The sequence below is a fragment of the Coloeus monedula genome (assembly GCF_965178545.1).
Source record: "Coloeus monedula genome assembly, chromosome: 3".
In the NCBI taxonomy this organism is placed as follows: Eukaryota; Metazoa; Chordata; class Aves; order Passeriformes; family Corvidae; genus Coloeus; species Coloeus monedula.
In genome coordinates this window covers 81,172,827-81,184,863 of record NC_138783.1, presented here as the reverse complement: position 1 = coordinate 81,184,863, position 12,037 = coordinate 81,172,827, and the positions used below count along the sequence as shown (strand labels likewise).

General features: G+C 36.5%; 2 protein-coding genes across 4 annotated transcripts in view; one reads left to right on the top strand and one right to left on the bottom strand.

The window, feature by feature from the left end:
* FGF14 (fibroblast growth factor 14) overlaps positions 1–700 on the top strand; it is a gene marked incomplete at both ends in the record, with an annotated part of 377,580 nt that extends 376,880 nt beyond the window's left edge. For all 3 annotated transcript variants that reach the window (XM_082279457.1, XM_082279455.1, XM_082279456.1), the window contains one exon: positions 564–700. In XM_082279457.1, coding sequence (XP_082135583.1) covers positions 564–700 — 137 coding nt within the window. The remainder of the gene's footprint in view (positions 1–563) is intronic.
* A 7,770-nt stretch (positions 701–8,470) lies between these two features.
* ITGBL1 (integrin subunit beta like 1) overlaps positions 8,471–12,037 on the bottom strand; it is a gene marked incomplete at both ends in the record, with an annotated part of 72,300 nt that continues 68,733 nt past the window's right edge. Inside the window, 2 exons of the mRNA XM_082277441.1 lie at positions 8,471–8,562; positions 10,067–10,180. Coding sequence (XP_082133567.1) covers positions 8,471–8,562; positions 10,067–10,180 — 206 coding nt within the window. The remainder of the gene's footprint in view (positions 8,563–10,066; positions 10,181–12,037) is intronic.

Below are 12,037 nucleotides of genomic sequence, written 5' to 3'. Positions count from 1 at the left end.
TGCACGTTTCTTCAGAACATACCTTAGGAACAGACCATGGCCAAATTCCTCAGATTTGGGAGACTGATGTACACATTACTTTGTAGAAGTGGACCCTAGCCTAGTCTTGCAATGTATGACTAACAACACTTAAGTCTAGACAACTGTATTGTATGATCCCATTTTTAAATTACAATTCGTCTTATCACATTTTACTTCTAACAGCTTGTGTGTTTATTTAATGTTTATTTAAGGACTGTATATACATACACATGTGTATATACATGTGTATTTTTGTGTTCCTTATGCAAAGACAGAACACAAGTTTTTCATTTCCAAGAACATATATTACATATTAAACAAGCAAGAATTCAGTTTCCCACTGCATTTTTAAGTCAGATGCAGAAGTGTGAGAATTTTGGAGGGTCACGCAATTCTATCAGTGGTGCAAAACCGGTGTCTGTCAAAATAAGTAGTTTCCCTGGTATGCAAGAGGAACATAGAAAATTAATCCTATTTGAGATTAACGCCTATATTTGATACATTGTTAAAAATGCCTCTCCTTTTCTTTTCTTTCTCCTCAGTTGCCATGTATCGAGAACCATCTTTGCATGATATTGGAGAAACAGTGCCAAAGGCTGGGGTAACTCCAAGTAAAAGCACAAGTGCATCTGCAATAATGAATGGCGGCAAACCAGTGAACAAGAGCAAGACAACATAGCCAGATCCTCACAGGTGTTGTGACTTTACTGAGTCCTGAGTACAGTTGAGCGATTTATCCTTGCCAGACTTCCCCTCGGCCGTGTCTGTGGATCAGCTTGAGACAAGTCACCAACTTGCCCGTTGCTGTTTCTGAACTGAGTTGTTGCAAGTGGATAAATCTCAACATGTAGCTCCACCACAACAAGAAGACACCTGGATGAACCAGCTAAACTCAGACCATGGAATGCCCTACCAGATATTGGAATGCCTTTTTAATATCTTTTCTGTGACTGTGACACTTCATGTGAATGACATACTTCACAAGTACACTTGATACCTTGCCTGCTGACAATTGCCCATAATCCCTTTTTGAGTCCAGTTTCAGCAAATTCCATGTGTTTAAGTTCTATTTTGTAGCACACAAATAATCAAGTAATTTCTAGTTAGATGCTGTAAACCTGTGCTATTATGGATTTCTCTTCTTCCCTTTTTTATAAGGCTGCTCGCTCCACTGTTTGTGACCTTTTGCAAGGATTGTGTTTCTCTATAACTTAAGTGTTGCCGGTGGCTTAGTTTTGAAAGCAATCAGGGAATCAGGAAGCCTTCAAAAATCTATTATTACAAATTATATCTATAAAGAATAGGATTGTTGTCTCTGGCTTAAAATATTGATTAAATGTGAATACTCTTTAGTAACAGATACTGTGCTTCTGAGGTTGGCATTGAAGTGGAGGGAAGAGTGTCAAACACAACCACCGGGGAGTTTTCTGAAATGTGTGTTTGGCATCCCCCTATAGTTTCTTTTTGTGTGTGTGTTTTATACATATCACAGGCTTACTGGTAATGGTAACATTTGCCTTGCCCAGCGAGCAAGACCCACTCATTTTTGGAAAAGTGGGTCCAAAGAATTTTGTAGGCCTTGTAGGCCTGAATTAAGGCTCATTTTTCATCTACTAAATCTTCATTGTTTGAAAAACAACCACCACCAATTAAAAAAAAAACAGAACAGTAAGACTAATCAGAATTGCGCTACCTAAATCCATTTCAAATATAATCCTTTCCTGTTTTTAAGGAACTGAACTTAATGCCATTGTTATTTTTGGCTGAATCCCACACCTACTTAGCAAAGCATGGGCAAGGATGCTGTTGTGTTCTATTTTGCAGCACCAATGCAAAGGGTAGTTACAAATTATAGGTTAATATTTCTGGTGTTTTAAAAAAAGTTTTAAAACTGGACATATTACAAAACTTTATTTTTATTTTTAGCTAAGCATGCAAAGTCCGGTCCTATGTATTTCACTGATATCCCAGTATGTACCTCCACCCAGCTTCCTAGGATAACATGCCCACCAAATTGCTAGATTGAAGGTGCCTTGCCTTGATCTCTATATACTGTACTTTCTCCTACATGAACCTAGAAGAAATCAAAAACATCATAAAACTGAAGCCTTGGGTCATATTACCAGAAACAACATCAACCCTTTGAGTTTGTCACTTGTGAGCAATTAAGTCAATGTTGTGGGGGATGAAGGACAGGAGGGTGGGGGGAAAATTTAGAGAACACCACAGAGATGCCACTGAAGTTTTTGCACACTTAGGCTTTCAGAGGATTAAAAATATGGGCACTCTCTGTATGCTTAAGAAGGTATTTGTTTCTTAGAAATGGCAGCAAAGATCAAACTGTATCTCAGTCTGGAAAACTGTGGCAACACTCTCTTGGCCTCTTGCTGTTACCTTGATATTTAAAGACAAAAAGAGGAAACCATCCATTCCTTTTTTAGCACAGTATTTCTGGCAATTTGTTTTATCACATCTTTGTGCTGAATTCCCTAAAAGAGACTGCTGATTATTTCAAACTCCCTGACTGCTCAGCTGAACAACTGATTCAGTCTGAATGAACCCTTCATACTACTTTTCAAATGTGTTCTGTTTTTATAAGCAACATTTAGTGCACTCTTCAAGGAGGCTACTGTAAAGCTGCTAAATCCTAGATAAACTTTTTCTTTTTTTTCTGTAGGTCAGACTTCTTTTTGTATATGTGATATGAGAACAGCAAGATAATGCTTGATGTTGGGTCTTTCTAGGGAGGGAATGAGTTAAGCATGAAGCCCTCTATCCATGTAGAGAAAAAAAAATACAAACCTAATCTAAAACTGTGATAAAAATGCAAAGAAACTTTGACTTAAGACTGTGCCCTTGCCTGCTAGCACTAAATCTGTGTGCGTGGGGAAAACAACACTTTATTAAAAACTTTGGTGTGCCCTTCTCATCCCATCTGGTCCAGTGGGATTTGTGCACCATCCCTGAGAAAACAAAATCAAACCAAAGCAACTCAGATGGTGAGCTGGGGGCTTGCTCTGCACTGCAGGCCCCATGAGAGGCAGCAGCCTTGATGCTGTACTGTCAGCAGGGTCCCACTGTGGCCCCAGGCCTTCCTACAGTTATAAGAGGAGAACTTGACAATATTTCAAGTAAGATAAAACAGCTGAAGGCTACATTCTCTCTCACCTGATTCATGAGGAGGGAATACATGAGTTCATGTCCCATTCAGCTGTCTTTTTACTCATCCATTGTAAGAGCCTGAGGAGAGACAGGGCTGGAGACCTGGCTGAGCCATGCAAGGAGGATCTGGTTTATTGCCTGATCCTATATAGGCATTGTTTTCAACATTAACCTTTTGGTCCTGAGTAACTATGATCTGTGAACCAGTTTGGGAGGCTATAATTAAGGCCAGATTTAATTTCTTTAAGCAGTTAGTACATACTGAAAATACAGCTTTTTTTTTTTTTAATTATTGTCTTCTGATTTTGTTTCTGTGGGCTAAATTCATATGAGTGTTTAATCCAATGAATCAATGTCCTAATTTTTTTTCTACAATCTGTTTAAACATAACAAAGGTATCTTTGTGTATTGTTTCCTCCCTTTAATTTTGTCTTGTCTCATCTGTTGCATGGGAAGAGTATGGCAAGGATGAACTAACTGCATGTTGTAGGTTGTCTGTCAAAGAACTGTTGGTCAGTGTTACAAATTTACATACATATATGCAAAGAGTTTGTCTGCATTGTACAGTTTGTGTTTATTCTTATTTGTTGTATACACAGATTCAACATGATGAATAAAACATTTATATGAAGGCATACTGGAAACCAACAAAAAAGTTTATGTAAGAAGCAGACTGTGCAAAGCATCATTGCACTGGCCACAGGATGGTGAAACTTCATGTAAATAGGTTGGCAAACTCAGTTCTCCCCCTTTACCATGCCAAAGAAAATTTCAGCTCCTTAATATAATACCTCTCTTGCTGTTCTCCAGGATGAGACTTCACCATTTTATTCCCTCTAAAATTAATTTTGCTGTTAAGTGAAAGCTGTTTTCAACTGTCTGTTACTACTAAAGTACTGTATAGTAAACCTGATGGAATCAATTTGTATTTACAGATTGGGGGTTTTGTACTTACATGTGCAGCTGTCTGTGAATCTGCAGCGTTCCAGGTCTTCTGCATGCTTGCTTTGTATTTTGTTCTTCTGGGTTTTCTCTAATCTCTGAGAGACTGTTCACACTGCAATCTAACCTCATCTTACCATTTTATATGTTAACACTGCACAAAGTCATTCTCTCCTTTTCTCGTTTTAAATCTGTTTCAGCTACAGTTCTATTTAGCAAAATCAGTCACACCTGCACAGTTTTAGAGATCCAGTTTTGAGGAGATATGAACTACTTCAACAAAGCACCATTTTGCTGTACTTCAAAAATTTTATAAATACACAAGAATCCTTATGAGATTGCTCACGTGATAGAGCCTATAGAAGGGCCTCTAGCTCCTTTTAAGTGCTTTGTAGTTCACATAACAGAGCTTTTGCTTTGTATTCTGGGCGTTTTAGCCATTCTCAATTGATTTTTTAATATACTATCATTTTCATTAATGTTATTTGTTAATAAATCACTCCCAGCCCCTCCCCTCCACTAGATACAAAGTATAGCAATCCACTTTGACTATGGTCATACCTGAAACAATAATAAGAACCCTGGCATACATATACATATACATATATATGGGGAAACGTTTTGTCTTGGTTCAAAACTAGCTTAAGAAATGAGGTATGAAAGCAGGCAGTTTGGTCCATGCAGTAAAAGTGTATCATGATGATCCATCTGTTTATTGGTATAAAGAAGACATTATTCAGCTACATTCCAATGCAAATGGAAGCAAAATTAGACTAAATAAGAAGGTTCTCTTTCTTTTAAATGGCCCTTTAGATACATTCATATTTCGTGCAATGCATTCTAAAATGTTCAAAAATGGGGTTTTTTTTCTGTGATGACTAATGCAAATGCTATGTCTTATTTTTAAAGTTGTAATAAAATTTTTGTTCAATTACTTAGTCACAGAAATATTCAACTTAGCTTTCTTCATCCCAGTATCATTTAGCTGTATCATTTAGCTACAAAGTGAGATGTCATTCTGCAAAGAAGCAAGGGCAATGCATCAGAAAAGTGAGAGCAAGTACATGATTAAATGCATCTATGTGTTTCTAAGAAAGAGTATAGCCACAGGAAAAGAAGGATCACAAGCAGGTTAATAATTTATAGAAGCAAATCAATCCACAGGTTTTTATAGGTGATATTACAGGTATGTTATATACAATAGGCATAATCCTGCAAGTTTATTATAGAAGCATTGGCACACTTCTGGATTGTGTTCTTTCTCACACAAGAAGAAAACAAGGCTATAGTACCTTTTTGTTTATAAGGTTTATCAATCTAATCATTAAAAAGTCCCCATTTATCCAATTTGGTTTTGCCTTTTGCCACAGGCCTGGAAGCAGGTTTTTACAGTCACTAGCTATGAAGAATCAAGCAGTAAGCTTCACTTCCTTATGCCTCTTCCTGTATTTACAGTTTATATATCTGGAATTTCCATCGTAGGGAATGAGGTGTAAGATAACAATGTATTAATACAGCTATTATATTCACGTATGTGGAATAATAATCTTATTCCTTCTGATTTCATTTTTCCAGAGAGGAAATGAGCCAAAAACAGATATGCTGGGTGTCACATCACCCGTTACCTCAGCAAGAAGAGCAGGGGAAATGTTCAAGCAACATTATAGGAAACAGAAGAAAAACTGGAACAGAATTAATGTGTACATTACATTTTTAGTAGTCTTAGTTAATACTTTAAGGTTTATAGTAATAGCACCATTTTGTTTGACAATTGCATTTTCATGAACCACTGAGTAGCTGTCTTAGATATTCTGATTTTTTTCCATATGTAAGTTAACAAACAACCTGAATAACAATTTTTGAAATGCTATGGCTACATAATTCATCCAGTAGTCAAAAGGCTGGAGTTGATTGGATTTAAAAAAAAAAAATTAAGTAGAAATAAAAATTAATTTATACTCTTTAAGTATATAAATTTAAAATTAAAGCAAATGACAAAGTAAAATGCATCAACAACACTGCAACCACCTAAAGAATTGTTCTTTTATATATGAATGAGTACCTGAAATACCACAGCTGATCTACGGTATATATAAATATGTTATGATGCCACAAAACAAGTCAAAAGCATCTACTGACACCAGATAAGAGTTTTGATTATCTAGTATTTTCTTAATACAGTACTAAGTACAAATGGAAGGAATGGAAGGAGAACTTTGTATCCTTCATTGTTTACACTCTGATTCAGCAGATGAATGTATAAGCAAAAAGCCCAGCGATTATAAGATGATTCAGGTCAGTGGTATTCCTTATTCATAAATATAAATAAAAGCAACAATTTGTGCTCTCCAGACACTAAGGTTGACAAAATGCATATATGCTAAAACTTAAGAAAATATTCCTGTTGAGCTCCATGGAGTTTAAGGGTTTTAAGTATAAAATATAAAATAAAATTTCAAGATGAATTTTACTTTGAAGATTCTTTATACTTTATGAATACAGTTTAGAACTCTGCCTAATATTTTGGTTATCTGATAAGAGAGTAGCTAGCAGCTTTGGGATGTATGTCTAGTTATTTATCTGCATAGCTTATATATAAGTTGGATGTTTGGTAATTATACTTCCTGAAAACATGGGCTTCATGAGCTTCATTCATAGAAAGAAAGAAAGAATCCAGGTTAAGGGGAAAAAAAGTGGTAGTTAAATAGCAAGCTATATGGGATGGGGGAATAATAGAGCACTTAAATTAATTTGAAACTTTGCATTCTATTACATGTTCTGTACCATTGTATTTTCCTATTTCAAAATTGTCCTTCCTAAAAGAAAACTAATTTCTAGACCGATAATGGAAATACATTTTTTTTGTTAATACATAGTTCCATTATTTCTGAGTCATGTACCTCTTCAAAAATCAGGACCTTGGCACCTAAACCACAATGCTAAAGATTGGTATCTAAAAGAAGTATTTTTGAGCCATTTAATCAATTTCTTGCTCAATCATGGTTTCACAAAATGTAAACACTTTTGAAACTAAAATGTATATTTCTTTTTTTTGCTCTAAAGAATTCAAGGGCTGCCAAATCTACATGTACAAAAAAATAAGAGACTCATATGTAAATAAGTTAGGGAAGTCCCAGTAGTTGTGCATCGTTCATAACTCAATGTGAATTTCACACTGAGCAGCATTTCACCATTGGAAAATAAAAATAAAATTTTTGTTCATACCACTGCTTTGTTTGTATTTACTGTATTAGAACTTTAATTACTTTGTTGACATAGTCCAAACATCTTTGGCTGAGACCAAGCTACAGCATAGCACAGATGTTTTTTCAAGTTAGTTGACGTTCAGGTTCTCCACTTCTATAAAAGCAGTTAAATTCAGTGAATTCCACGTGTGACAGGGCAATCTATCCTGAACAGTGATTTCTAAGAGTAGACTGAATTTTCATCCTAAAAGTTACTAAAATAAAAAATTTTCCTTTGCTTTACATGTAGGAGGCAACTGTAGATACACAGAACAGTACAGTAGAAGTACATCTGAGCTGCAGAATACACATGCAGAATAGGCAATCACACTTTTATATCTTTATTAGTTTCATTCCTTATGTTTCTATAGATTATGTATTTGAAAGTATTGTAATATGTAGATTAGATAACCAACTTACTGACATATCAACCACAGAAACTAAAAACTCTCTTGTGGAAAAGGTTCCATTCAAACATTTTGGGTCTTCAGTCTAGGGGTGTCACGTAATTGGACCTCAGTGACACAATTATTTGACCAAATAAAAAACCATTAATATTTTTATAGGCTTCTTTACAGTTTCTCTCATTTTATGAGCTGGTGCATAATCAGGATTATTGGAAAGAAAAAAAAGGGACAAATCATGTATTTTTCAAACACCATAAAACAAATCAAACTAATTATTTGACAAATATTCAACTAGTGCTACTCTTCTACAGGTGCATACTGATAAGGAGATGTGACAACCAAGTAAATAATGTTAAAAAAACGGTTTTCTTATACCTTTGCCTAAGGTTGCTCAAAGAAATAGTCACTACAGGTATAATATCGGTTCCACTGAATTTAAAAAAACTCTGGAGAAGTTCCATAGGGCCAGTATTTTATGACTTCACCCTCTAGAGATTGGGTTGTCCTGCTTGCTTGTTTAGTTTTCTGATGCATTTCTTTAATGAGCAGATCCTCAAATGTGTTCTAAGGTATTTACAACCACTTATGTGTGCATTCACGCACACCCACACCCAGACACTTCTGAAATTAAATGTCCTAGCAGCCTAAAGAAAAACAAACAAAAAAACCCTCCTCAATCTTTGACATCCTTCATTAAGGGTATTCTCTCCCCAGCCAGATTTCACAAGCATTTCCATTCCATCCTTCCCAGCACTCACAGTTTCCACAGCTACAAACACCGTTACCTAGAATAGAATGAATAAAGGGCAATTATCATAATCGAAATGTAATACATTAAAATGTATTTTGTGGGAAGTAAAAAGCTACGCTAAAGTAGTTTCATTGTTCCTTTATTATTCCCCTACCCCTTTTTCCTTTGGAAGGAAGCAATTACTGTACCATTGCATTAAGAAGCCACTCCACACCTATACTTACAAGGCATTAATAGCATGTTCTCAATATTCCATCAGCAGTATTGCAAATATTGTAACTGTGTATGGTGTAGTGTAATTGTGTACACCAGTGTTTGTACCCAGCTGGTGAGGCTTAAGTGTTCACACTGTGCCTCCAAGTACAAAGAAAAACAAGATTACTTTTAACTATTATTCATAAAGAAAAAGTCATTAAAAGCAACCAACTGAATAGCAATAAAACCATGACTTTGAACACAAAATCTTTAAACCTAAAATCTAGAAGTGCTATACAAATAAATCCTATCTCAAACTCTCTCTTAAGTGAAAAATATTTTGGTCCTTTTTTGAAACAGGGAAATATTTAGTACTGAGATCCATATATTAATTTTATTTAAATATTTTTTATGACTCTCAGATGTTCAGCTTGAGACCTCTGTAGTCTTTGTATCTATGTAAACTCCTCTTCCTTCTGACTTTATGAAGATCCATGACTAGCCATTAGAGCTGCAGATAAGGCTCTTGTTGCTGCTATACTGGCTACTTGCCTCCAGAAAATGACACTTGCAAACAGGGCTAGCTGGAAGACACAATTTACTAGTGTCAGCCTTCCCACTCTCACTCTAATCGGCTTGCAGAGTTCTTTCACATCTAATAATCGCTCAGCAAAGATTTTCTAAAATTAAGATTTGTAACAGGAAGCAGCCAGTGAGTTAATTTAGCAATTCCCATACTACTTCTTGTCATTATGTTTGTCATGAGGGTTTGTTGGCAGCCTGCCCATTTCTATCGACATCTGCCACCTGCATATTCAGACAATGTTAAGGTGAAGCTGCTTGAATAATTTACCACCACTTCATAAGGAAAGCTACCAGGTGTTCCAGCCTCCCACCGACAATTGCCTGATTGCTAGGAAGCCCTGTTAACCCACACAACTATGCCCCTAACCCACCAGGGATCATGAGACAAGTGAATCTTGTCTGTGACTTAAATGGACACATGGAATGTCCAGTAAAAGAACAAAGGCAAAGGAAACCTAATGATTGTACTACTGAGACTGCATCCTTTGCCAAGAAACAGTAACTTGTAGTCTGTTAGAGTGAGAATTGTTGATGGGTTCCATAGCTGTCTTACTTATTTAAATTCATACTCAGGCTTTTAAATGTTGTTTTGAAACCTTAAGATCATCGTGCTGCATGAAGAAACAATTATAACAGGTTTGAATAACCAGCAAAGGTGCTTCCTCCATCAACGGGGAAAGAAGCTGGGCTTTGTCTAACATAATTCCCATCAACCCAGTTTGTTTCCTGAAGCAATTAAGTGTTAGCCTGTACTGCACCTGTACAAATGAGACCATCATGTTTGTCACAGTCTCTGTCATCGCATTCACAGAAATCACCCGAAATGTACCATTCCTGGGGTGAACAGATGCACTTTCCACAGTGGCAGGAACCTGAAATCACAAAAATTATTACACACAGTCAAAGAGTACTGGCACATTCAGGCTAGAAATAACAACCCAAGTCACACATGTGCACACATACGCACATGTGCATGTGCACCAAATTGCTGTCTAAGAGGCCGTTGCACAAAAGAAAATAATCAAGCTAAAAGCCTTTTGAATGGAAGGATTCTTTTGGCGTGAGCTAGAGTATGGTGGGATGTTACTACTAATGCTTTGATCCTGCTATTTCACTTAATCAGGATTCACATTTTGAAGCTTTCTTTTGGTTTCAGAGACTTACAATCAGGGCTTCTCTTCCCAGGAACTTCATTTTTTTTTACTAGAAAAGCTCAAATTGTCCCTGACCCATTGTTACTGAAAGCAATAAAATCACACCCAGGAAGAAAACAGTCCTCCTCATCTAAAGCTTTTAGGGGTGAGTTCACAAAAGACCAGAAGTGCCCAAGACTAACATCTGTAGACCCCCAAAATCCTTATCAGCACAAATGAAGCTTTTCCACCTCCCATTGAATTACTAAATATTTGCTCTAGGTCAGAAAGAGTTTGTGCATATAATGGCAGCTCAGCAACTGGCTCATTCCTGCAGGGTGCCCTACTGCCCCTTGTTGGGACATGCTGTTCTCCTTCTCCTCAAGGATGTCAGGCCACATGCTCACAGGCAAAGGAGGGACTCTCTGGTCAAATTCAGGTAATGCCATAACCCATGGAGCACCAGAAGCCTCCCTTTAAGGCTCTGAGACATTCTTACCCCCGGGAGAAGGTTCACGGCTCTGAATCCTGGAAAGTGAAAAGTGCCCCCTGACAATCGTGTCAGGAAGCCTGTAGCCTGAGAAGTGGGTGAGAGAGGCTTCTCTGCAACTAGAAATGCCACAAGGAAATGGTAATTCCTCCTAAATGATTCCAACACTTGGCTTAAGAGACTTGGCTTTTACAGATCGCATCTCCAGCAGCCTGGCCCTGTACAGATTTCAGACATGTAAACACTGAGGTGAGGATCTTAGTATCTGCTAAGCAAAAATCCTTTTGTGGGCCTAGCCCTAAAAAGGGATTAGAGCAGAAATCAATGTTAAAAAAATAAAATAAACACTAAATAAATTATAGCAAAGAATACATGCAAAATTTTCAACTATGAGAGGTGGAGCTAAAGAAAAAATGTCACCAAAGAAGCAGTTGACCTTTTACAGAAGATGCCTATAAATGTATTAAATGCACTTGGAAATCCTAGCCTCCTGCAATATTTCCAGAATGATTCCATTAAAAATTCACCAATGTGTTTAATGCATTATTAAAGAAAAACTATATAGAAGGAAGCGAGGTTATGTCAGAATATAACCTATACAGAATTCATGGCTTACTTAACAGGGCCTGAGCCAAAGCCTGTAAAATTATGCTTTTCCATCTTCCCAGTTCTTTCAGTGACCTCTGAATAAAATCCATATCAATAATCCTAATACTCTTAAAGAATAAACGTTGCATCGGCTGATATCAACCAATTTTCCATTGCTTTTCCCACAAATACTGAAGCTTAATTCTTGAATACTTCAGAACAGCCTCAGCAGAGTATCTAATTTTTAATTAAATATGTAATTTAATGCTTATTTTAAATTTACAAAAATTAACTCATTGCCTAATCTTAGGGAAATGCTTTAACTTGTAACATATGGAACATGTAAATATATTCAGGAAGAGCTAGTGATCAGAACATTTGAGGATGGAAGTATTTGATTAAGCATCTACTTTTTCTGTGAGTTCTGAATATTGCTTACTGGGCCACTGGCATAGAAAATATTGACATTCCCTACAAGGATCAAAAATGCCGTTGTATAAAGAGGCAGTGGAGGATAG